Source organism: Malus sylvestris, chromosome 11, assembly GCF_916048215.2.
Source record: "Malus sylvestris chromosome 11, drMalSylv7.2, whole genome shotgun sequence".
In the NCBI taxonomy this organism is placed as follows: Eukaryota; Viridiplantae; Streptophyta; class Magnoliopsida; order Rosales; family Rosaceae; genus Malus; species Malus sylvestris.
The window spans coordinates 12,878,110-12,905,732 of NC_062270.1; the positions used below are offsets into that span (position 1 = coordinate 12,878,110).

General features: G+C 36.9%; 2 protein-coding genes and 1 pseudogene across 4 annotated transcripts; 1 reads left to right on the forward strand and 2 right to left on the reverse strand.

The window, feature by feature from the left end:
- Positions 1–2,939: 2,939 nt before the first annotated feature.
- Positions 2,940–3,046, reverse strand: LOC126591665 (small nucleolar RNA R71; annotated as a pseudogene).
- Positions 3,047–11,751: 8,705 nt separating this feature from the next.
- On the reverse strand, positions 11,752–18,094 carry LOC126590132 (ABC transporter G family member 3-like). Its single transcript, XM_050255654.1, has 12 exons — positions 17,967–18,094; positions 16,695–17,293; positions 16,506–16,585; positions 15,414–15,700; positions 14,823–14,994; positions 14,404–14,517; positions 14,030–14,158; positions 13,684–13,875; positions 13,346–13,432; positions 12,784–13,056; positions 12,331–12,438; positions 11,752–12,124 (listed from the first exon to the last, which is right to left on the reverse strand). The coding sequence occupies exons 2-12, from the start codon at positions 17,164–17,166 to the stop codon at positions 11,867–11,869; spliced, it is 2,172 nt and encodes a 723-aa protein (XP_050111611.1). The 5' UTR covers positions 17,167–17,293; positions 17,967–18,094; the 3' UTR covers positions 11,752–11,866.
- A 2,102-nt stretch (positions 18,095–20,196) lies between these two features.
- LOC126590134 (dolichol kinase EVAN) lies at positions 20,197–27,010 on the forward strand. Of its 3 annotated transcripts, none has more exons than XM_050255657.1 (14): positions 20,197–20,655; positions 20,750–20,862; positions 22,107–22,310; positions 22,440–22,544; positions 23,010–23,080; positions 23,171–23,245; positions 23,320–23,534; positions 24,678–24,867; positions 24,971–25,036; positions 25,262–25,350; positions 25,453–25,567; positions 25,650–25,701; positions 25,783–25,883; positions 26,455–27,010. In XM_050255657.1, exons 1-14 carry the CDS (start codon positions 20,456–20,458, stop codon positions 26,566–26,568), a joined length of 1,710 nt encoding a protein of 569 aa, XP_050111614.1. In that variant the 5' UTR covers positions 20,197–20,455; the 3' UTR covers positions 26,569–27,010. The 3 variants fall into 3 exon arrangements, with proteins under 3 accessions (XP_050111614.1, XP_050111615.1, XP_050111616.1); XM_050255658.1 differs by having other exon boundaries at positions 22,107–22,292; XM_050255659.1 differs by lacking the exon at positions 22,107–22,310.
- The last annotated feature ends 613 nt before the right edge of the window (positions 27,011–27,623 follow it).

Sequence of the window (27,623 nt, forward strand, 5' to 3'; positions counted from 1 at the left end):
TCCAATGATTTCAAAAGAAAAGAAAAATAGAGTTATTTAAGGCTTAAAGTTCAAAATTTAGGAAGAGGATTTTCTCCTGATCCATTTTGTGGGGATCCTATGGATCTCCATATCCTAGTCGTTCATCGTACATCGTACACGGTGTGGTCTGTTTTCATCAGGTATTATTTTTGTTTAATTTTAAATTAAAAAAATCAAATAATTTCAGATCGCACTATGCATGATGAATGACTAATATGTGAGAATCCCTAAGATCCCTATAATTTGGATCCGGATAGGATCTAAATCCCAAAATTTAACCTCAAAGAGTTGGTTTATTGGAAAACGAGCAAAAGTTTGAAATTTTCAAATCGAGTCTGAATTTTCACGAATGCATTTTAGAGTTACTAAATTTGACTCAGCATCTAAAAGTGTATTGTCGCCTCATGTGTACCACAGAATAAACCAAATTCATCTTGATCCTTATTTGTGGCAACCTTACCTTAAAAAGAAACGCAATTAAATTTTTAATTTTCTTTTGGTTTTAGTATTAAGAAAATTACAAAGTAATGATGAATCTCACATACAGATCATTCCGTTATAGAGTATTACTTTAGAAAAGTTTTATTGTACCATGAAGTGTTGTCACCAATCACCATGGCGTGGAATGATGATTCAATTGGACAAAAATACCAGAAGTTTTGATTAGTAGTCATTAGGGTTACTTGCCTCTCCTACTTTGATTCAGGCGATATTAACCTAATTTAAACTACAAGAAGAGTTATTCGAATTTTAGCGTAGATGGGAGGAAGTACATTGCTCTAGATAACTTGACTACTACCAGTCCCAACTCAGCAAACAACGAGATTACTCCTCTCACTCGTACGTACCGAACTTTTTCGACTGTAATAATCTAGTCCGCATTTATTGAAGAATAGTACTATTCACAAACCCTTTTTTACCTCTCACACTTGTTAAATTTTGACCACTGGTCTTCTTCAATTCACTCGATTTGACGGCCAGAAATCGAGAAGAGTGTGTGTTAGGTTGATATAATAGGTATATTTTGTATCTCTTTTACCTATTAATTTAGTCATGGTTTGATATAAAACAGTTGGATTTGATGTATTTTGTGTGAATTTTATAGAAGTTATTTTTTCGGAGAAAACTGGATTTTTTAGAAGAATTACAAGGAAAGCACGAAAGAATAACGAAGTGGACTGATGCTATGTGAGAGTGGTGCTGGAATTTGGGCTTTATCAAATTAAGTCCAATTTGGGCTTCATAAAAACGGCATGTGGATTAGAGAACAAAAGGAAAAAAGGGAGAGAAGAAAAAAAAAAAGGAAGAAAGTCCAACCGGGGGGATGACGGAACCGAGGCTTCTATTGAATTGCATGGGGGAGATTTCAAGAGCCGCAAGAGGGGTCGAGACCTAAGAAAAAAATAAAAAAATAACACAGCGCAGAGACATACATAAGCCGAGAGAAAGAAGAAGCAATTGGGGGAATTCTAGCTTTGCTGTGGAGTGGAGAATGGAATTTCAGTTGTTTCCTTCTTTGTTTTCGAATTCTAGCGTGGTGTATTTTATTTCGATCATGAACTAAATCCTTTTGCTAGGATTAGGGTGTACTCTTATCATGAACATCTAATTCTTATTATTTCATATTGATCTCGGTTGTTTTCCATGTTGAGTAATTGTTATTGTGCTTTATCGTTATCAAATAACTGGCCATTATTTGTGTGAAGAACTAAATTGGGACTGACAGGTTGAGTTTAGTAGATTGCTTCTCATAACGATTACCATGAATTACATAATTGAGTAGACATACTGGTTATGATTTGTGTAGTATTGTGAAATTATCCATTTAGCGTAAAGGGATTCGATTATCTACTTATGTGGCTAGACATAGCATGGGTAGATAGTTAGAAACACAGTTAGTATATTCTGAAAGGAAATATTGACGAATCAAGGGATAATTGCTAGCAAGATGGGAATAAATTGAGTTTAATATGAATAACAGGATTAGATGGGATTGAGAATGAGGGACCTGATGTCCTAGTGCTTCAATATATTAATTTTTCATAATTCGTTCACTTTTACTTCGTGTTTGTTCAATTGATATTTTCAATTTCGTTTGGGTTTTTGCATATTTGAATTTGTCATCGTTATCCATCTTTAATTTAAGTTTAGTTTGAAGTCAATCTCAATAGTAAATTTAGGTTAATCCGATCCTTGTTTGAACGACACTCTACTTATCATTATATTACTTGGACGATATTGTACACTTGCAATTTTCAATAACAAGTTTTTGGCGCCGCTGCCTCGGATCGAATTTAATTCTATTTTACTTTTGTGATTTTGTTTAGTTTATTTAAATTTTATTTTCGTTTTTTTTAATTTTGATTATTTTTTTTCTCGGAGTATTCTCACCTTGTCTCATTGTTTCTTGAAGGTGAATGCTTGGTACTCGTTCGTCGGATTGTGTACTACTTGAGTTTGAACCAGAAATTGAGAAAATACTCCGTGAAATCCGAAGAGAACAAAGAGAAGTCAGTGAGAAAGAAAAGCAGCAAGAGAGCAAGATGGCGTTAGTTCAGAATGAAACGATGGGAGATCTTGATATGCCAACCATTCCGGAATCACCGTCCAGCATAGCTCTTCCTGCAGCTGCAAGGAATTATGAATTGAAGACTATCCACTTTAATATGATGCCTTCTTTTCATGGCATGAGCACTGAAGATCCATTGGCACATATTAGAGATATCTTCAATATGGTGTCCAACATGGCATTGGTAGAAGGAGTCACCGAGGAACATCTCAGGATGAAGGTCTTTCCATACACTATGAAAGACAAAGCGAAGACTTGGTTGAATTCTTTGAGGCCTAGAACCTTGACGAGTTGGAACGATATTCAGAATAAATTTTTGGAGAAATTCTTCTCGACTCAGAAGACCGATACCCTTAGAGATAGTATCATGCAGTTCACTCAACAGGCAGATGAGACGTTTTCTGAGGCATGGGAGAGATTTAATAATTTGTTGATTCAGTGTCCGCACCATGGTTTGCCTACTCTAGTTCTCATGCGGATATTTTATAAAGGATTAACAGTTTCAAGCAAAGCTGCAGTGAACAACTATGCAGGGGGATCAATTAAGAACAGGACGCCAGCCGAATGTCAAGCACTTTTTGATACTCTAGCACTCGAAACACAACATTCTGAAGCAAGAGGAAGACGGGCAGGAGTTTTTGAGATTAATAATTCTACCGAATTTGCTTCAAAGGCACAAGTCGATGTGATTGCTAGTAAACTTGACACTTTGCTTTCTATGAATGGGAGAGCATCAGTTCCAGAGGTTTGTTCCATATGTGCAGTTCCTGGTCATGCCACAGTTGGTTGTCCGTATAGTGTTGATTTTCCAGAATTTGTTCAAGAGCAAGCGAACATGGTGAATGCTTACAGACGTCCTGGTAATGATCCATACTCCAATACTTATAATCAAGGATGGAGAAACCATCCAAATCTCTCATGGGTCAATAATCAGAATGTACATAAGCCACCATCTGGTTTCCAACCTCAAGAGAAGAAGAATAATTTGGAAGATGTCATTGCACAGCTTGCTGGTAACGTGAATACTCTTTCTGTCAATACAAATCAATTTATGAGCAAAACTGAGACAACTCTTCAGAACCAGGCTGCTTCAATAAAAAATTTGGAGATTCAAATGGGGCAGTTAGCTCATTCTTTGGCAGTTAGAGAAAAAGGTTCTTTTCCAAGCCAAACTGAAGTTAATCCGAGAAACCATGAGCAAGCTAAAGCAATAACTCTTCGAAGAGGGAAACAAGTGAAAACAGCAGCTGATTTTGAGAAAAACAATGAGGAAGAAAAGGTAGAAACCATTTCACAAGGGGAGCAGCCACTGTCCGATGTTGTACAGCCACTAGCTATACTGGGAACCACTTCAAAAGCTTCACCACAATCAGTCATTGCAGCCACGCCACTCCCTAAGCCTGTTGTCCAACCCGTGAAGCCATATGTGCCCCCTATTCCTTTTCCTCAACGGCTCAAGAAGAATATGTTAGATGAGAAGTATTTCAAATTCTTAGAGATGTTTAAGAAATTGGAGATTAATATTCCATTTGCCGATGCTTTGGAGCAGATGCCGAATTATGCTAAATTCATGAAGGATATCATCTCAAAGAAAAGAAAATTTGGCAATCATGAGAAGATTCAGTTGACAGAAGAATGCAGTGCAATCCTTCAAAGAAAGCTTCCGCTCAAGCAAAAAGATAGAGGGAGTTTCAAAATTCCATGCATTATTGGCACTAATTTATTTGAAAAAGCATTATGTGATTTGGGGTCTAGTATTAATTTATTACCTTTATCTGTTGCTAAGAACATTGGAATAGGTGAAATTAAACCCACTACTGTTTCTTTGCAGATGGCGGATAGATCAATTGCATATCCAAAGGGAATTATCGAAGATGTGTTAGTGAAGGTTGACAAGCTGATTTTTCCAGCAGATTTCTTGGTGTTGGATATGGAAGAAGATTATGAGACTCAGTTGATTTTGGGTCGGCCATTTCTTATCACAGCTAGGACTTTAATTGATGTGGAACAAGGGGTTTTGACATTGAGAATTGGGGAAGAGAAAGCAACATTCAAAGTGTTCGAGGCTGGAAAATTTCCAAGAGAAACGGAAGATTGTTTTCGCATTGATTTAGTCGAGACCGCGATTTCTGAAAAATTCAGAGTTGAGAAGCCCAGTGATCCTATGGAAGCTGCACTAGTTCATGCTGCTACTTCAGAAGATGAAAATCAACTGTTAGCAGAATGTGCTCTTTATTTGGATGCTTTCAAATCAGTTACAAAGAGTGGACGATTGGAGTTCGAAGACCTTGGATCTGTACCTTCAAAATCGCTGCCAAGTATCATAGCCGCACCTACCTTAAATTTGAAGCCATTGCCATCACATTTAAAGTATGCTTTCTTGGGAGCTGCTGAGACTTTACCTGTTATAATTTCTGCATATTTGAGTGAAGTTGAAGAAGAAAAACTATTGAGAGTGTTAAGAAGGCATAGAATGGCAATTGGGTGGAGTATTGCTGACATCAAAGGAATTAGTCCGTCCATTTGTATGCATCGGATCTTGTTGGAAGACAATTACAAGCCTTCAGTTGAGCATCAACGCAGATTAAATCCAAATATGAAGGAGGTGGTACGAGCTGAGATTTTGAAGTTATTAGACGCTGGAATAATATATCCAATTTCGGACAGTAAATGGGTGAGTGCTTTGCATTTGGTACCGAAAAAAGGTGGAGTTACAGTGGTTAAGAATGACAAGAATGAGTTAATTCCAACGAGGACTACAACAGGATGGAGAGTATGCACTGACTATAGGAAATTGAACAATGAGACTTGAAAAGATCATTTTCCTTTTCCATTCATTGATTTGATGTTGGATAGACTTGCTGGATATGCTTACTATTGTTTTTTAGATGGGTACTCTGGTTATAATCAGATTCCGATTGCACCAGAAGACCAAGAAAAGACGACATTCACATGCCCTTTCGGTACTTTTGCGTATAGGTGTATGCCTTTTGGGTTGTGTAACGCGCCTGCTACTTTTCAAAGGTGCATGATGAGTATTTTTTCTGACTTGGTAGAGCGTTGTATTGAGGTATTCATGGATGACTTCTCAGTTTTTGGCTCATCGTTTGATTCTTGTCTGGATAATTTGTCCTCGGTGTTGCAAAGATGTGAAGAAACCAATTTAGTTCTAAATTGGGAAAAATGTCACTTTATGGTGCAAGAAGGGATTGTTTTGGGTCATAAAGTTTCGGTCAATGGCATTGAGGTAGACAAGGCGAAAATTGAGACAATTTCAAAGTTACCGCCACCCACTTCCATCAAAGGAGTTCGAAGTTTCCTAGGTCATGCTGGTTTTTATCGACGTTTTATTAAGGATTTCTCTCAGATTACAAAACCGTTGTGTAACTTGCTCCTGAAAGAAGCGGAGTTTGTATTCGATTCATCATGTTTTGAGGCGTTCAATGTGTTGAAAATGAAGCTCACGACAGCTCCTGTGATAGTTGCACCGGATTGGGAATTACCTTTTGAGATTATGTGTGATGCAAGTGACTATGCTATTGGAGCAGTTTTGGGTCAGCGGAGAGATAAGCTACTGCATGTGATTTATTATGCTAGTCGAACTCTCAATGACGCACAATTGAATTATGCCACTACCGAGAAAGAGCTTCTAGCCGTTGTCTTTGCTTTAGACAAGTTCCGTTCTTATCTCATTGGTTCAAAGGTAATTGTCTACACCGATCACTCAGCTTTGAAGTATTTATTATCCAAGAAAGATGCAAAGCCTCGGTTGATTCGATGGGTGTTGTTACTACAAGAGTTTGATTTAGAGATACGGGATAAGAAGGGGTCTGAAAATGTGGTGGCGGATCATCTTTCTCGAATTATGCATCATGAAGGTGATAATGACTTAGTTCCTATCTCCGAAACATTCCCTGACGAGCAGCTCTTTACCATCAAATCTTCAGTCACTCCTTGGTATGCAGATTATGTCAATTATTTAGTTAGTGATATCATGCCTCCTGATTTGACTTGGCAACAGAAAAAAAGATTCATTTCGTTAGTCAAACATTACTATTGGGATGAGCCGTACTTGTGGAAGCATTGTCCAGATCAATGTATAAGACGGTGTGTTCCTGATGACGAGATGGAGGAAATATTGCGACATTGCCATTCTCTAGCATGTGGTGGTCATTTTGGTGCCACAAAGACTGCTGCCAAGGTACTACAATCTGGTTTTTGGTGGCCTACATTGTTCAAGGATGCTCATACTTTTGTTTCTACATGTGATCGCTGCCAACGTATTGGAAATATCTCAAGTAGACATCAAATGCCGTTGAATAATATTCTAGAAGTCGAACTTTTTTATGTTTGGGGTATTGACTTCATGGGACCATTTCCATCATCTTATGGCAAGCAATACATCTTGGTAGCTGTGGATTATGTTTCAAAATGGGTTGAAGCAATTGCTTTACCTACTAATGATGCTAAGGTTGTTGTTCATTTTCTCCGGAAGCATATTTTCACTCGCTTTGGCACCCCGCGCGCCATTATTAGTGATGGAGGCAAGCACTTTTGTAATCGTCACTTCAATGCTCTTTTGGCGAAATATGGAATCACACATAAGGTTGCTACACCTTATCATCCACAAACTAGTGGGCAGGTTGAGATTTCCAATCGAGAGATCAAGAATATTTTAGAGAAGACCGTGAGACTTTCACGCAAAGATTGGGCTGCAAAGTTGGATGATGCGCTATGGGCGTATCGGACTGCATTCAAGACTCCAATTGGCATGTCTCCATATCGATTGGTGTTTGGAAAAGCATGTCATCTACCTGTGGAACTGGAACATAAAGCATTTTGGGCAGTGAAGAAGCTTAATTTTGAGATGGACGCAGCGGGAGAAAAGAGAGCTCTTCAATTGAACGAGATGGAAGAATTTCGGAATGATGCATATGAAAATGCTAAAATCTACAAGGAACGTACCAAAAAGTGGCATGATCAACATATTCTTCGTCGTGAGTTTTATATTGGCCAGCAAGTTCTTTTGTTTAATTCTCGGCTGAAACTTTTCCCTGGGAAGTTGGGAACACGATGGTCTGGTCCTTTTACAGTTGTTCAAGTTTTTCCATATGGAACAATTGAAATTCGTGATCATACAACGGATGCTACATTCAAAGTTAATGGACAGCGATTGAAGCCATATCTTGCTGCCAGTTTTGAGCGAAACACGAATGTTGTGACCCTTGCTTCTCCCAATTGATTGCAATGCCAAGTCGGGCTGAGGACTTTAAACTATGCGCTTGTTGGGAGCCAACCCAACCAGGTTCATTCGTTCCTTTCTTTGATTATTAGTTTTGCATTTTCTTCCTTTCTGTTCCATACTACTCATTGTGCATCTTTTTGTTGTGATTTTGCATTGAGGACAATGTTTAGTTTAGGTTTGGGGGGAGAGCCTAGTTTTTTTGTTAGTTTGGTTGATTCATTTGAATTTTTGTTTTTAAGGTCAACAGCTAAGGTTTTTATGTTCCAAGTTTAATAATATTGACTTCTTCACCCACATGATGATTTGAACATGTTTAGTTTGTCATTTCAAATGTGTTTGGAGTGGCTTTGTTGTTATGTGCCAAAGAAATTGAAAAATTGCACTTTGAGTTCATATTTTGGTCATAATCAACTTATCTGCCTAAATTAATTTTGGATGTTTTTCAAGTTAATTTGGTGATGCTAACATGTTTAGAATGGTTAATATGATGTGTTGGAATAGTTTTGGGACAAAAATTCGACCTACATTGTGAATTGGGAGGTTTAGAAGCTCAAAAAGTGAAAATAAACATGTAAATTTGCTACATAATTTCTGCAGATTTTCTGTCATAAAAGAGCTTTAGTGACGATCTTCAAAGATTTTCTCTGTCACAAAAGGCTTGTTCATACTTTTAGCGACGGTTTCTGGGAATTATTTTTGTCACTAAAAGTCAATTTTGCTTATTTTTGCAGATTTTTATCCTATGATGAAGGCAACAATTTTGGCTCGGAATTCATTATTTTTAAAGCCATTCCATCTTCCATGATGCCCAAAAATAGGTGTATTCTCTTCCTATTCTCTTACTTTCTTTCATGCTTATATTTATACATCCTTATGTGATGAATTGTTTTGTTAAAATTTTTAGGATGAGGTAGGAATTAAAATTTTGGGATTGGGTGTTAGAATTTGTTGGAAACAATAAGAGCTTGGAAGCATAAGTTGTTAAGGTTATCACTTTATTCTATTAATGGCGATGTATATGTCTTGCTAAGAATTCTTCCTTTGCTAAAGGGTTGCCTAGAAGGTTTTTGCATCACATTTTTTTTACCATTCATTTTGCCATTTCTCAAGTACTTTGGTGGACAAACTGTCCATGTTTGGATGATGTGGAGAAATAGTGGAGACTACCCATGTGAGTTGTTGTGCCAAAGCTTTTCTTGAGAGGGTTAATTTGTTTCTACTCTTAAACACTTTCCAATTTCTTTCTTTAATTTTTATGATCTCATTAACATTATTTTGCATTGGGTACTAAAGAACTTTAATATATGTTGGGTATTCTTGCCATTGGGTTAGATGGAACTATAGAAACGAAGTTAGGCTATGCATGTTTTCCACCACTAAAAGGCCTATTCCCTACCTTTTGTGTGCTCCATTAACCCCATTGAAGCCAAACACTTAGCCTTATCTTTCATTACTCACATAAATTCTTATCCAATCTACCCTATATTAGCCATACCATATAGCTTGAGAGATACCAAGGTGATATCAAAAGAAATCAAGGTTGAGTTCTACATCAAAGTAGTGGCGTGTACCGAGGTACCATGGTTCTTATTATTATTTCTTGTAGTTATTTCCAACAAAAAAAAAAAAAAAAAAGAGTCGAGAAAAAGAAAAAGAAGAGAAATTGTACCATTCATTATAACATGAGTCCTGGATGCCACAAATCATATATCAAGTTTCAAAGAGGTGCCAACCGAACTACATACGAAAAGTCTTGGTGTTTCTCAAGTTTTTGTTTTTTTTTCTTTTCCATATCGTTTCTTTCTTAGCCCAAATACCTAGCCTTACATTACACCCGTTTCAAAGACCTAACGGATTTATAGGGAAGTCTAGCTTATTTGGTGAAGGTTGATACCCATGTTCTTAGTATTCGATTCCTTTCATGAGATCTATTTTCAGAAATTGCTGTTTTTCAATGTTGATCATATGTGATAATATATTGATTCCTTTTGCATAAACTCATCACATATGCTTGTTAAGAGAGAAAGCCTAGGTTCTATGAGAAAATTGAGTGATATCTTGTGAGGCTTAGAGTCGAGGCGAATTTGTACACACGCAAAGTGTGGTTGTTTTTAAGCCGGAGTGCTTGGGATGTTGGCTTCATACTTTCCATTGTGATGCATTGATTTATAAGGGCATAACTTTAGTTTTGGAAGTATGATTGGCATGCATTGGTTTTCATTAATTGATGGAAGTGATAACTGTAACACCTTTGCTTTTCAGTAAAGCGTTTGTGGGTAGCGTAACTAGTAAACCCTCAGGAGACACAACTCCTCCGACTAGGGACACCTAGGGGTTTAAAGGCTTGTTGCACATGCTCAGTGCAATCGTTTCGCCAGCGAAAGTGGGCTTAATTAGGTTTTTGTTTTTAGTTAATGTTATTTGTTTTTCATTTTATGTTTTGCTCGAGGACTAGCAAAAGATAGGTTTGGGGGTATTTGTTAGGTTGATATAATAGGTATATTTTGTATCTCTTTTACCTATTAATTTAGTCATGGTTTGATATAAAACAGTTGGATTTGATGTATTTTGTGTGAATTTTATAGAAGTTATTTTTTCGGAGAAAACTGGATTTTTTAGAAGAATTACAAGGAAAGCACGAAAGAATAACGAAGTGGACTGATGCTATGTGAGAGTGGTGCTGGAATTTGGGCTTTATCAAATTAAGTCCAATTTGGGCTTCATAAAAACGGCATGTGGATTAGAGAACAAAAGGAAAAAAGGGAGAGAAGAAAAAAAAGAAGGAAGAAAGTCCAACCGGGGGGATGACGGAACCGAGGCTTCTATTGAATTGCATGGGGGAGATTTCAAGAGCTGCAAGAGGGGTCGAGACCTAAGAAAAAAATAAAAAAATAACACAGCGCAGAGACATACATAAGCCGAGAGAAAGAAGAAGCAATTGGGGGAATTCTAGCTTTGCTGTGGAGTGGAGAATGGAATTTCAGTTGTTTCCTTCTTTGTTTTCGAATTCTAGCGTGGTGTATTTTATTTCGATCATGAACTAAATCCTTTTGCTAGGATTAGGGTGTACTCTTATCATGAACATCTAATTCTTATTATTTCATATTGATCTCGGTTGTTTTCCATGTTGAGTAATTGTTATTGTGCTTTATCGTTATCAAATAACTGGCCATTATTTGTGTGAAGAACTAAATTGGGACTGACAGGTTGAGTTTAGTAGATTGCTTCTCATAACGATTACCATGAATTACATAATTGAGTAGACATACTGGTTATGATTTGTGTAGTATTGTGAAATTATCCATTTAGCGTAAAGGGATTCGATTATCTACTTATGTGGCTAGACATAGCATGGGTAGATAGTTAGAAACACAGTTAGTATATTCTGAAAGGAAATATTGACGAATCAAGGGATAATTGCTAGCAAGATGGGAATAAATTGAGTTTAATATGAATAACGGGATTAGATGGGATTGAGAATGAGGGACCTGATGTCCTAGTTAGAAACACAGTTAGTATATTCTGAAAGGAAATATTGACGAATCAAGGGATAATTGCTAGCAAGATGGGAATAAATTGAGTTTAATATGAATAACGGGATTAGATGGGATTGAGAATGAGGGACCTGATGTCCTAGTGCTTCAATATATTAATTTTTCATAATTCATTCACTTTTACTTTGTGTTTGTTCAATTGATATTTTCAATTTCGTTTGGGTTTTTGCATATTTGAATTTGTCATCGTTATCCATCTTTAATTTAAGTTTAGTTTGAAGTCAATCTCAATAGTAAATTTAGGTTAATCCGATCCTTGTGTAAGAGATAAAAATATGTGTGTATAGCATCGCCCTAATTGAAATGAAAATCAGGCATGAAATGCAGATCTCAGGTCTGTAAGCATTCAAAATAACAAGGAGTTGGCAACAAAAGACTTTCTCATTCATAGACGATAAAGGTACATGCCAAAGACTGCATGAAGTCACAAAAATGCGATGGCTGAAATACAACACTAATGGCCAGTAGCAACTTCATTCATCTTGCACTGTTTGTATCCTGATTACACTTCAAAATCTTACGTATATACTTTTTTTCGCCTACACGAAAGTACAATGAAACAAAGACAAGAACACGATACCCGACAGCCATTAGAAACAAGATCAGTAAATTTTCCCACTTGGAATTGCTGTCCGGGGAGATGTCATATGCGTTACTAAGTGCTTGATACCCGGATATGGTCCTTACCTGCCCAACTGGAAAGGATGTCCCTATGTACTCATTCTCCAACAGCCCCTATAACAGGAAGATAATAGTTACGAATGTTCAGTTAGAAAAACATTAAAATTAACCAACTAGTTCCAAAATATCACTCTGGAATGCTTTGTTTTCCCTTCCCAAATTCGAGAAATTTGAAACTAAACCAGGTTGCTCAACAATTGTTTTTCAGCGTTGTTATGCAGCAAGGAAGAAAATACATGGGACTAAGTAAATCCTCTTGCCTGTATAGAGTATGTATGGAAAGCTAAATAGGATACTGGATATGTCCACACTGGTCCAGGCAAAGCATTTCGAATTCTGAAATATCCCGCGGATAGCATCATTACCACCTGAAATTCCATATGTATGCAATGTAAGATTAGGGAAGGATAGGAAACTGATTATAACGTTATAACACCGCCAATCTTGGTCAGAAAAGCAAAATTATAATTTATATCATGGACATTCATTGATATGATACCTGAGACAGTTTTATTGCACACCATGCCATAAAACACAACTGCGACGTATTTTATGATTTGGTTTCACAGTTTAGTTTATCCAAGCCCATACCAAATTTAATGATCTTTGATCAGGAAAAAGCAGTATCATTTACCATGCGGAAAAATGTAAAAGTTCTTGTTTGTTCGCAGATGACTTCAAGTACATTATTTCATTGAGATAGAGGAACTTACTTGTATGCATATCAGAGTGAGGGTGCTCCAGAAAACATCTTGCCATAAAGAAACAACCACCAGCATTATCCCATCATTTACTAAGAGGCACATGAAGAAATTCAGCATGAAGTACATCAACAAGCTAAACTCATCATGCAATCCTATAAGGAAATAGAAGACGACACTTGATGGGATGGAGATGAGAAACAGGAACGGGATGCTAGAGAGAAGTTGTCCACATAAAAAGACTAGTGCCCCCAAATGGTGGTTCGATTCTTCACTGGCATATATCTACAGTATCCATAATCAGTTTGATTAGAAGAATCAAGAAAACAATGAACCTAACTAATTACAGTATCCATCATCATCGCAAATAAATGAAATTTCTTTAACACTGCCGAAGTTTTAAACTGAGAGATCAATTTTGGATCTCTAAATCTTGGGTTCTTTCAAGAAGAAACTTAATACCAGCATAACTCATTTAATTAATCTGCCAATGTTGCCACTATATTAATCATAACTAGGCAAACTTTCACACTACTTTAAGTCAAAATCTAAGACATGAATCAATCAGGATTACCTTGATTTCTTTGATAACTGCAGGTACTCCAGAAATGCTTAGCAGTGCGGTAAACGAAATAAATACAAATATCGCTGCAACTTTTGTCTGCATATAAAAGGTTTAACATTATCTAGAATATAGCACATGCTCCAGCAGCGTTTGCTAGTGCAGTACAGAACAAAAATAAACATTGCTGCAACTCGACTTGACTGCATGCGAGAGTAAATTTTTTGAAAGAAGTGTTAAATTAAGAAAGTGGCATTCATAAAGGAGAACTGAAAACAATTTCCGAAATATGCAATGGACTTTTATTTTATTTTCTCAGTGATTGAAAAAAGTGATGTTAAGTAGCTCACCATAACTGAGGACAAAGAATGCCCTGAGCCAGAAAATACTGTTCCAACGGAGAATGTAAAAATCATATAAAGAATAAGACGAAGCCAGTAGTATTTCCAATCCCTTGACATTATTAATAAAGATCTCCAAGTTAAAACTGCTATCCGCGTAGCAGCTCCAGCCTTTCCCTTGCTTTTAAGTACCATACCTTCCTATAGAAGCATATGCACATCACAAGTTAACAAAGATTACAGAACCTAATATATATGCCAACATGTAAACATCACCAAATTATGGAACACAATATGGAAAACAGGAAACTTCCAATATAACACAGAAAACCACAGCTGCATCTCAAATTTTTACCTTATCTGTGAGTCTCAGTATCATAGTTTCAACTGCAGCAGCATCTGCTGATGTTTTATAAGTTGCTTCAAGGGTGCGTATTGCCACAGCAGTATCCATGTTCACTGATGAAAAATCTCCGTTGTCATCCTGTTATCACGTTGTAGTTCATGCAAAGCATATGTTAAACACAGTGAATATCCCACTAAAGTCTTAAGACATATTGGACCACAGTTATTATGGTGAATTCATAACAAACTATTGTCAGCCATCCTTCGACTTTTAAGTCAAAATAAAAACATACAGTCCAACAATTTTGAAACTTCTCAAAAGGAAAATTATAATGTACGAATTTAAGGTGTAGAATAAGGAAAACTGCAGCATCCTGTACTTACCTGCCAATTTTTGCACGTTGAAATGATCTTGTCGAAATCTGTATTTATTGCCCGTAAAAAGTGATCTGACGGACTTTGCATAATCGGACAAGGAAATCCAGCATTTGAGAAGTGCTGAATCAACATAAAGTGTATGTTAGCAATTATCTACAATTCTCTAATTAGCTCCCAAAAACATAAAAGAACAATAAATAAATAAAAATAAAAACACGAAATTTTAGAATTTTAATTTTTATAACATAATTGGTTTCTTGAATTTCTTCTCTTACACAATAATCTCAACCATATGAAACACACAACACTAATAAGTAAATAGTACCTTGTTTAAAATATTAATGACAAACCAGATTAATTTTACGGTCAGCGAGTCCAGAATTAAAAAGTAAATGACAAAACAAACTTATTTAAATGTCATTTACCTGCAAACAAGCCAAGGTTTCTCCAAAAAACAGGGTATTTCCATTTGAAAGAAGACATATCCGATCAAAAAGGCCAAATACTTCTGTGCTGCTTTGGTAAATGGTAAATATAATGGTGCAACCCGTACTTGCAAGTTTCTTCAGCGTTACCATCATCAGCAGTGCGGAGACACTGAAAAAAAAAAACACTTCGGTTATGGTACTTTAAGGAATCAAATATATATCAATAGAAAGGCAATTGGTCATGAGCATGGAGTCCATGCGATAAACTACATATGGATAAAGGAGACCTAATCGATACAATTCAATGATGCTGCAAGATCCCTCAGGAAACAATGCAGCAACAATCCTATATTGTATCAGTTCTAAGGTTAGCTAAATTATTATTGGAAATCATCAAGTTGACAACTTAGCGCACTAATATTTATATATCTTACGATTTCTTCAAAAACATAAAATACAACTAAGAGACTTCAAAGACAATTATAGAAACTCATAATTTAGTTATACACAAAATAGTGCTGCACTGACAATTTACCACACCATGGAATGGAATAATGTAGAGTGCACGGCAAACAGAATAAATTTTACCTATCAAGATGATAAAGGGGTTCATCTATGAATAAAATATGAGGCCTCATCACAAGCTCTCGAGCGATGCTAACACGCCTTCTATCACCATTTGGAAGGCCCTTCATAAGACAGTAACCACCTATCAATTTGTTTGCACAATCACCCAGTGACATGGCATGGATGGCATCCTCTACTACGCTCCTTTTCTGACAAACGAAACCAGGAAGCTGGAGCAGCGCAGAGTAATATAGAAACTCTCGAACAGTGAGGGATCCAATTAGAGTGATTTCCCTCTCAACAAAGCCCTGCGAGTTGGATTAACAAAAATGTAGCCAGAGTCCACAGACACAGAGTTAGCCATAGAAAAACAATGTGACCTTTTACACACCCCCTCCATGTAATTTGCCCTGAGAAAAATCTATCAAGTGACCTAGGGGACGCAATCACGCCAATCAGGAAAAGGTTGTAAAACTTTAATGGGGCAAATTGAGAAGCCTGAAAGACTTGAGGCTCAATGGGAAATGAGAACAGCCTGGCTTTACCACACTAAAACAGGCTTGGCATGGGACCAAGACTGGTTAGACATTGCTCTGATTTTTTTTTTTTTTTTCATATCTAAACTTCAGGTTATTAATCACTTTTTGCATGGTTCAGAATATCCTAATGATAGACGAATGACATCTCTAACAAAAAAACATAGCTGTTTATGATAACCTATAAGAAAAAAAACTTTTAATAACCATGAAAAAGTACATCAGAATTATTATGTTTCAAATTTGATTGAACTCGTACTAAAATGTTTTGAAGAAAAGCGATGCGCACTGAAACTAATTTGAGAGCATATCCTAACAGTCACTTGAGTAACTTTTTCTTAAAAAAAAATCACCAAATGTGTGTCCGAATGTAACAGAAATAACAGAAAAATGACAAGAGGAAATGTCACGACAAAGACTCATGACAAACAAAATGATAAGAGAGTAAAATTGTAAGTAGAGCCCAAGACTAGTCGGGTAATAGCAGGAAAGCAAATAAAACAATGTATGAGTTGCAACTTGCAAACCACATAAAAAGTAAAAACTGAGCAGAATAGTGATGGTACGTGGAACTTACATATGAACCATACGGCATGTGCGACTTGGCACCATTCACAAACACCTCACCGTACATTCTGGCTGAGTGAGGCAATCTTCCTAAAGCAAGGGAAACAAACAATGCTTAGAACTCTAGTATGCAAAAATAAGAGGAAGCACAGTTCTATGCACAATTAGAAATTTAAAAGTGAGAGGGAAGCTTAAGGACCTGCAAGTGCTCTTAGTAGCGTCGACTTCCCCGATTTATCAGGACCCATAATTACTGTTATAGTTCCTGGCAATGCATAACCATTCGAACTCTTCACAACCTTCTCAGAGTACTTTCTTTTCCCCTTGATTGTAACAGTCAAATCTTTCCACACAAGGGATGCCCCTGCAATCTTTCTTACAACAGTTGCACCCTCTGGTAACCCTGGGGATGGCAGGGACCCACTATTGAGCTTCGAAAGAGATGGGGAGACCGGTGTGACAGCAATGTTGATGGAGTCACCTCCTTCCCCCAACCTAACATCAACATCTGTATCCTCCCATTCAGGTGAATCTTCAAATGAGATGGGTTGTCTCAGTGAGCCAGGTTTACGCAAGTAGAAAAAGTTACTTGAGGGCACCCGACTTGCTGGACTACTTGCTGAAGATGAGGAAGACCTATAATTATCCGATTGTGATTGTATTTCTTCCATCTTCTTCAAGATTACAAACTTCAACTCATTCTACAATAACTTATGATCAGCAACAAACTTGAAATACTACATATTCATCGACGACACAATTCAATACTTGTCAAAAACACCCTTCATATGCGGAATCCTGCATCAAGAACCACCACCATAATCACTGTCTGTTACATCCAAACCGTCAGAAAATAAAGTCACCCCAATCAGTTGTCATTTATACTTGAGGCTGAAATGGATTTTTTTTACCGGTCTCATTGGAGGGAATTGAACCCTGGACCTATCCTAATCCTAACGCATTACCACATTACCTCATCCGTCCCTCACCCCTTGCAGAATAATGGAACTGAAATATTGGAAAACTACACAGGTAACTGCTTTAGTGGAACATTTTAACTGCTGTTCATAAAAAAACTGCCCAAATAGCCATTTTGTCATCAAAAGTTAATCTTGGTAAATTATTTTTCTCGATTATATTCATTTATTCTATGAGTAATCGGAAATGGAAACGCAAACATACACGTCAAGTTCGAAACCAATCAGAAAACTACAACCTGTTTCCTTCTTTCTTTAGTGTTCTCACTAACCAAATTCTGCTCTCCAGCTTAAGCCTTAAACATAGAATCATTAGCTAAAAACTAAGACAGCAACCACAAGTAAAGCCATTAAATATGTAAATATTGTTTCATATTTTTAAGCCTTTCTCTTCATTTCTGAGAGACCAAACACAAGTAAAAGCTTCATATCCAAACCCTAAGCTGCTTCAAACAGATGAAGTAGAAGCTTGAGAGATTGAAGCAGAGACATACCTGGATCTGAGTAGGAGCTCACAGAGAGAGAGAGAGAGAGAGAGAGAGAGAGAGAGAGAGACTGAGTGTGTGTGTGTGAAGGGTTTGGAGTGTGGCAGTGACAAAGAGAAGCAAATTAATTTATTCAGCGGGTTATTTGACGCGCTTTTTCCTGTACATGTATGCTTTGCTTCTCCACTTTTTTTTTTTTTTTTTTTTTTTTTTTGTCCTTATCTTTTTTTGTCCTATTTTGCATAATCCAAAGTGTAACGTTGGTAAAGAGCAGCATTGTACCACAGCGGTAGAAAGTTGTTAAGTTTTTGCATAACGATGTAGATTTAAATTTCATCAATGACTAATTTAATATTTAATTTAATAAAATATATCATTTGACAAAAAAAATTGTAATGTTGGCAAAAGAAATTTTCCACTGATGATTTATGTTTTTTTTCTTAAGGGGCAAATTTGGCATCCAATGCTCGATCCGCAGCTACATTCCAATAATTGTGGTCCCACTCCTTCTATACTTATACATCAAATTGGAAAAGAATCATTTCCGGATCATTTCTACTAAATTCATAAAGTTCGGAAACCGAGTCGTTAATATTTGATTAAGCAACTACAATTATTATAATTTTTAAATAGACTCCTTGTTTGTAGTAGTTTGATTAAATTTCAATGGTCCAGATCATCGAACTTCTGGATTTGGTGAAAGGTCCCATCAAATTTGAGACACATAGTTACATTTATATCTTATTTTATATTTAAAAAAAATATAAATAGAAATATTACTTTAATAAGACAGATTTAAATTTAAGATTTTATTTTTCATTTTTTTTATTGGCAGGAATAACCACCACAAGATGTGAATTTAGGTTTTTATTTTCATTCATTTGCGAAGATGTCTCTCCATTAGAGATTTTTTTGGCCAACAATAAATACACAATTGAAGGCATTTGGGAGATGCTCTTTTGTGTTTGGTGAGGAAAAGATTAGGGGAGGTTAGGCTATCCGATTTCAGGGTCATGATATCACAAACCTTTTTGATGACTAACATATGAGCTCTTAGAATTTTTCAAATTTTACAAATTACTCACCAGAAAAAATTGTCTGCACTCAAACCTAAGTTTTAATATAGAGAAGAAACAATCATTACCAACTCAACTCACTCTCGTTTTCTTATATATAACAAGGAGGGTTCTCTTAGTAGAAGTACTTGGGTGCTGCTAATTAGTTAGTATGCAAATTACTCACCAACAACATGGTCCAATAACAATAGAATGCCCGTCCATTTAATATTTTCTCAAACCTTTCTTCTTCTCTTTTGCCTTATGCCATGGCATATTAGATCACCGTCTTTCTCTCTTCTTCGTCGAGCCCACCCCCACTCTCCTCCTTAGTTATGATTTTTTAACAGTTTGGGCCACAAGATTTTGTTTGCCTCCAATTGATTTAAACGAAAACTAATGAAAATAGTTTGAAAACTTTGAGTTTTAACGATAAGGACAAAATAAATAATAGAGTGAATAGTCCCATAATTGATTTTTTAGTGTAAAAATGTGATTTTTGGTTAAAGTAAACAGTACCGGGAGTTTTTCGTTAAAATTCCCTTATTTCAATACAAATAAAATTGAAAAAGAAGATTTATTTTCATGTGATTTTATTTTGCTTTTCTTAGCATTGTTGATTTTTTTTATGGCTACTTTTCAAAGGTGAGCATGATCCGATTTGACTCAAAAAAATAATTATATTGATTTCAGCAGTTTGATTTGGTTTTGACCAATACCTCTACTGTAACCAAATCAAACCAAACCAAACCAAACTATTAGTAATTGACTGATTCGGTTATTTTATGCCTATTCTAACACATCAATAAAAAAATTCCGACATCTCAAGAGATAATTTTCTAAACATCCACACCTCTCAGACATTCCAAAAATTCCTTCAAAAGATGAAGTTTCTTTGAACACAAAAGTTCCATCTAATCAACTAGGATTAAGTTTCAATAAATTAAAAGAGTTCATACTACATCGAACTGTAAACTTGTATATTTTTCAAATTGCATCTCATGAATTATTAGCTAAACCGAAAAAGTTCAACTACTACTTATTTAATTTGTTACTTAAATTGCAAATTTCGTTGAAGAAGCGTTTTTCTTGTTTAAAATGTAATGTGGCGTTTTCTATAGTGTAATTTATTTATCTTCCAAAGTCGTAGTTGGTGACTGGGTTTGGTAAATGTCAAGATTCTCAACGCGTTGGTGGAGTTTGGTTTGGTCCCCGTCTGCCAAAGTCTCCAACCGCATCCAATCGCATTGTTCCAAGTTGGGTCAAGCGTTCCACACACCCCATTGGAATTATCATCACAAAAAAATGGAGATTCGCCTCCCAAATTCCCAATTCCCGCGAAAAAGCCCAACGACTCCTCCCTCTCAATCCCCTCCCTGATCCTTCGATCAATCCCAATTCCGTCGTCTCGAAGCCGGAACAGGCTTAGGATCGCCAATTCCAATGGCGGCCATGGCCATGGCGATGGCCGGAATGATGAACGGAGAGAGAGCCGTGGTGTTGCTGTTCATTACTCGTGTCCTCTTCTCCCTCCCCTTCTCTCTCATCTCCCACGGCGTCGCTCTCTCTCTCCTCGCCCTCTCCGCCCTCTCCCTCGACATCCTCGCCGATTCTTCCACCTCCCTTTCCCAATTCAGCACCAGGTACGCGCACTCTTCGCTTTCGATTTTTGAAATTGATTTTGTTGGGGCTCTTGCGGTGGTGGATGTGGGCATTATTGTAATTTCAATTTTTCAGGCCGGGTGCTTCGTCGGGTATATTGTTAGGGGCTGTCACGTTGCCCGCTGTTTTCATATCCAAGATGATACAGCTTTCCCGGGCGGTTTCATTGCACCAAGCTGCGATTGAAGGTACTTTGTCTAGCCTTCGACTTCAGCTCACCGTTATCCGTGGCGCCTAAAAATAATTACCATGAAATAAACGTAATTAACATCAAATTATTGAAACTATTGTCTTTTGTTTTATCACTGTACTGATGAGCCGAAAAAGTTTAAACCTTGACGATTATGTAAAAGAAATTTGAGTTCCATGATGACGTGAACTTATCGGTACTGGTGGGAAGTCGACGATTGAATGTGACAGGATTCTGCTGATCATAAACATGCTCCGATTTTAAATTCTGTGGGCTATTCACTGTGCCATTTGGGGTTTCGGAAGCTCGTGATATTCATCGGAGTACTGGGTTTAATAAGCTAATGTTGTTACACTAAGTATGACATATTGCCATAGTAAATTCTTAGTCTACTTTAGATAGTTACGGCAATAGGTGATGTTTGAATAGATTTGAAATTTGGTTAGTGGGAAAAAGCATAAAGAATCGATGAGAAGGGAAAATGGAGTGCATGGGTCTGAAGATCAAAAGAAAACTTCCATTTGCACATGTGGATAATTATGTGTGTTTTGAAGCAATTCCTTTTTCAACCAAATATTTAAGATGATTCTTAATTCTGCAGAATTTGCTCCTAGTACTTAGTAAGAGAAAAGAATTTGGATGAAAGTGGTATTTTCCTGTGATCTTATTAAGATGAAGTAAAGGTCATACCCAGTGCACAAGGCTCCCGCTTTACGCAGGGTCTGGGAGAGGTGAATGTCGGCTAGCCTTACCCCCATTTATGGAGAGGCTGCTCCCAAGTCTCGAACCCGAGACCTACCGCTCATGGGCGAAGGCACTTGCCATTGCACCAAGTGCGACCTCTTTGATCTTATTAAGATGAAGTGATAGAAATAAATCGTTAGCACTCCTTCTCTCGGTTTTATGGTGCTCATGAAGAGACAGCATTTGTCCTAGCTGCCAAGTCACGTGGGATACGGGAAAAGTTGTTCTGGTAGAGACATTTTGTTAACTTGGTGCATAGGTCCTTATAGCATAATGTTTCCTCTCTTGGAGATCGTAACCCTCCTTCTCTCTCTTTCTCTCTGGCTGTAAAACTTTGCAACGGTTTATGTTAACTGGCAACTCTTTTCATCTATTACTTTTAGTTGGTTTTATAAGCTGATTTTGTAGGGCTTCATGCTTCCAACTGTTTACATCGCACCTTTGTCTGATATCATTCCTCTGTAATATGTTGCTGATATGTTCAATATTACCATCCAGAACTCGAATCTTTGACAATGCAATACTGGGCTGCTTCTGCCAGTTGCTTGTGTGTGCTGATTTTCCTCTGCATAACTATAAGGCGTTCATCCGAGAATATGCCTCCACCTTCACGTAGTATTTGGCATGCAAAGTTTAGCTTAAGTTGCATAGTATTGCACACAGCGGTGTGCTGCGTGACTCTTGGTACATTATCTCTTACTAGTATGTTTCCTGCACATCTTCCAAGTCCTTTTCTTCTGAATTGATTAAGGAGCATGAAAAGTGTTCTCTACTTGTGGTTAAGTCAATAGTAATTGGAAAACTGAAACTTTATTAACTCATTCCGTACAGGCTTTGACACTGCATTGAAGTTATTATGGATGCTCTGTCACGGATTGGCAGCTGTAAAATTAATTCAGCATGTCCTTAGAACTTTCCCGTCTTGTGCTTCCATTGGTATATGCCTTGCTATTTTTTTCTATTTTACTTGCTCGTTCTTGCAAAATTCAATTGAATTTTTCTTATGGATTGAAGGGGAAAAACGTAACTTCCTAATTCAAATGGCTGCTTTAGCTTCTTAGGAATAAATTTACTATTCACGGATGGTCCCATGATGTTTAGTGGCTTTCAGTGGTTACACAATTAAAATAAAAACATGAATATGCATTTGCCCAGTCAATCTGTTCTTCCAGAAATTAAGTTCTTTATACATAATAGTAATACATTAATGAATTCATATTGAGTACTTCAAGTTGAATTGCCATATCATTAGTCAGCCAGTGAGCAGATCTCTCTCTCTCTATCTTTCTCTTTATTTTTCTTTCTATTCATACCTCTCTTTCTGATAATTATTGTTTTGAGATATTTCTCTGATTCTTTCTCAATAGTTGTTGATGTCGCATGTTTTTGGTTTCACTCTAGGGGAAGCATGTCTAGTGACTTCAGGTCTTGTTCTCTATTTTGGTGACATGTTGGCATATACCATTGAAAAGGTTATTGCTTTTCTGCTCTATTTAGTTATTTCTTTCTCTATTCAAACTGCTTATATACTCATTATATTGGTTATGACATTTCTTGCACAGGTGTCTGGGTTTTTTATGAAATCAGAGGTGGTACAGTATGGAAGCAAACGAAGTGAGATTAGTATTATTATACAGGTATGTTTCCTTAGGAGATGAAATTTATTGTAAGTGGTCTGGCAGGAAAACCAACAGTGTTTTATTTTATGCAGGGGTTGCTGCTTGGCCTTCTTCTTTTCCCAATGGCCTTTAAATTTGTTCTCCGAATGTGGGAATTCTCATTAAGTACAGCCCGCTCTGAAGTGAGGACAAACAACGAGATTTGGAGATCTATTATCTTCTTTTCTTCCCTTGGATTCATCATGATTGTGATCATTCCATCATGGATGCAGTTGGTTCAGGATTTTCATATGCATCCCTTGTTATGGTATAACCTTTTTCAACGATTTGTATGATACTTGTTACTTCAACTGGATTTTTTATTATCTTCTATACGACTGGTTATTAGGTTACCGTTAGTTTCACTATAGTTAGGTGGCTGATATTTCTCGTAACTGGTGCTGAAGTTATTAGATGTGTGGAATGCAAGCTTTGAATGGTATTTAATAAAAAGTCAATGCTGCAGTCTGAACAAAACATCAAAGGGTCGGCATGCTGGTTGATATCATGCATTGGCACCGATTTCATCTGAATGTAAAAAACTAGATAACAAACAAACTCTGAATTAATTCTCACTTCGTATTGGTGTGCACAATTGCAAAGTATGACTTATTCAAGAATATGAAATTAGTGATAATAGCGAAGCAGCTTTCCATTGGTTGTGATGTAGGCCCAGAATTGCAGTTACCGGGACTTTCTTTATGCTACTCTTTTTGTGTTTGCAACTTCCTTTTCAAATAGTTTGAAAGGTAGGTTCTACCAAAACCATAGTTACTAGGATCTTTTTTATGTTTGGGTTTGCGGTACTGTATGAGATTTGGTGTGCTCTTAAGCCTGGTGCATGGCGTGCATGGTATACTAGGTTAGCTAATTTCGAGTTGTAAGTTTGCAATGTTACACATATCAGTTTGGTTCCTTGCATACAACTTGAAGTACATCCATCCATGTGTTCAAAAATGCATAAAGGTCGTACCCAGTGCACAAGGCTCCCGCTTTATGCATAAATACTTAAATCAGAGTTTGTAAAATCAATAAATTGCATTTGTCATTCATGGTACACCAGCATTTTCTGTTTTTAAGTTTTCTGTAATTTTGACATTTTATCTACTTTTTATTTCCCATATATCATGGTACACTTGAATTCCAGTTTCAAGGAACTGGACTGCCAGAGTGCCATGAATTGTGGCAATTGATCTGGATTGTGGTTCTGAGGGGTTGTGCAATTCGGTAAATTTTTGGCAAAATTTGCATGGGCAATGACTTATATAAGGTTCCTTAAGTTTCCTTTTGTTTCATAACTTGGCTCTTTGCTGTGCATGATTATAATTTTGATTCTGTTTACAAAAGATTTGTCTTTCTGTCTGATGGCTTTCTTATATCCGCATCAAATCTCTTTTTTTTCTTTTGGCAGGGTACTTTCATTTATTTTTTCAGAACCACTTAAGAGATTATCTTTGTGTGCGTACTGGATCTGTGTGATATTTGTGTCTGTTTTGAGGTTCTACAATATTTCAAAAAATAGCAAGATTGAGAGGATTCTACTCCGAAAGTACTACCATCTGATGGCTGTGTCAATGTTTGTGCCTGCTCTTATCTTCCAGGTGATTTAGGACTAAGAATTGATTGTCATCTCAGTAAAATTTTGGATTCATCATTCTAGTTGTGTGTGTGTGTTTATATGCTCCCTGTATGTTTCTTTTCCAGCCAGAGTTTCTTGATCTTTCATTCGGTGCAGCATTGGCAGTTTTCTTGGCATTGGAAATTATTCGAGTAAGTTTTCAAACTAGCACCTGAGGTTGATTGGTCTATAAATTTAATTTCTGATGCAATAAATTAAATCCACATGTTGAGGATACAATATTGCCTAGTCAAAAAACTGTGTTTGAATATTTTGGAAGAGAGAGAGAGTTTCTGTGTGCGCGCGTGCTGGGCCTGTATGTTAAAGTGGTTTTGAAGTCAATCTTATTTCATTTGCTTGACTGCCTTTGTGACAAGGTATGGAGAATTTCGCCATTAGGACAATCTGTAGATAAATTTATGAATGCTTTCACTGATCATCGTGACTCAGATCTTCTTATTGTCAGGTATGGAATTCCTTCTCCCCCTAGATCAAACCCTTAAAACTCATAAATTTGATGCAAAAAAGTCTCACAAGTTTTGTCTTTTATATTATATGCTTTGTTCAGCCACTTTTCACTCTTGTTGGGATGCGCTCTTCCTATCTGGATATCTTCGGGGTATAATGATCGACCCCTTGCTCCTTTTTCTGGAATTTTGAGCCTCGGAATTGGAGACACAATGGTGAGTGTGATTGCACTGAATGAACTGGACACGAAACAACTGTTGCTTAATTTTAGTTTAATGGTTGTGTTTTTATGTTCAGGCATCAGTTGTTGGGTATAAGTATGGTGTCCTCAGGTGGAGTAAAACTGGCAGTAAGTATCTGTATTAATTAATTTCACCAAAAATGGGATTTCCATTAATTTTCTTAATGCATGTGGAACTTTTCTTTGCAGAGAAAACCATTGAAGGGACTGCGGCTGGTATAACATCGGTCCTGGCTGCTTGCTCAGTTCTGCTTCCCCTTCTAGCATCCACTGGATATATTCTTACAGAGGTGTGTATATCTGTCTCTCTCTCCTTCTGCCAAATTAGTATATGACTGTTGTAGTTCACGGAACCTACTACGTGAATAACTGAACTGGTTATTTATTTTTTAAAGTTATGTAGAAAAGGAATTCCTAACATAAGAATAAGATATCTAATTGGTCTCACATACGCGGTGTCAAGCCACCTAGATGAGTTGAGTTGCACTCTGTGAATCAGATGAATCATGCATGTGCAAGCAATTCATGTTCATCAGTGTTTCCTAATTGGAAACAAAGTGCACATGCATATAGTTGTTGCCGAATTAGGATAATCTGTTTGTGCTGCAGGTTTTTGTCACCATGGTTGATAATGCATGTGATTTAAGTATGAGTTTTGTCGATGTTTGCATGTGCATAATTTGATGGAGCACCCTCTCCTCTAACCCCACCCCATTAAAAAAAGATGCACATAGGAGGTCATCAAGTAACTGGAGTTGTCTCTCTATTCCCGTCAACGAGTTTGTTCATGCATGTGCTTATGCGTTTGATGCTAAACTTGTTAATGCATGTGCTTATGCTTTTGATGCCAAACTTTGTCAGCATTGGTGCTCTCTTCTCCTAGCCGTGACCGTAAGTGGTATGTTGGAGGCTTACACAGCACAACTTGATAATGCATTCATACCGCTCATATTCTACAGCCTTCTGTGTTTGTGAATGGCGCTCCAACCTCCTGGACGAAAAATATGTACAGCAGCGAAAAAGCTGCCCAGAATCATCTTCTTTTTCGTTCACGGGCTTCCCATGAGCACTTTCTTTTGTATATATACAACTAATCTGCTGACCGAGGATACATACAGCTTGTTGTACTATATTCCGCCATAGGTTGAAATGATTTTTGTTTTAGGATTTAGAGGTACATATAAGGGGCGGTTCAGTTCATCGTCCCCTACCGTGTCGAAATAGCATATGAGAAATTTAGTTTTGAAATTTTTATTCTTTATTTTTCCCTGAGAGGAAGGGGGTTCTGAGGTTGGTTAGGTAGATAAACAGATTGTAGATACAAGAGATGCAGATTTTGTTGGGAGATTCATACACTTTGTTGTATTTATACAAATAAAATCTTGTTTTATGATTGTAAGAGGTTCCTTTTCATCCATTTGGAGTACATGGATCATCAGTTACCTTGTGAATTTTGACATTCTAAAACGCCCGCCACGTGACGTTCCTGGAAAATGAAAATTTCTCCACTAGACCAAGAGTTCGTCCATTGTTCTTTTGGTTAAACGAGGTCATGTTTTATTTTCGTCCTTGAACTTTATTCTTTTGTTTTTAGTGGTTTTGAAACTCACTCTCGTGTGATGTGGTGTTCTTTCCGCTAATTTCTTCCTTTTTTTGGGCAAATAAGACAAGTCCAAAGAATTTAATCAAACAAAAATTTCAACTTCTTAATTACAATAGGGTGGATTAAGATATCTCCTCCCCTATATTTTTGTTCAATTTTTATTTGATTATTTGATGATTTGATTATTTCATTTATACATTTTGAGGTTGTGGGATGAATTTCAAATGTGCCCCTAAAGCTACATTATAGTAGAGGGAGTTGTAGAAAAGAAAATGGAGTTAAAAGATATAACTAAAATGCCACGTGAGAGTGAGTGTGAGGACTTCCGAATAAAAAAGAGAATGAGTATGATGCAGCAAATGCAAAAGAAGGCCCTGATCACCAGGGCGATCCATCACTATTGACATGTTTTGTTTCCAAACCCAAA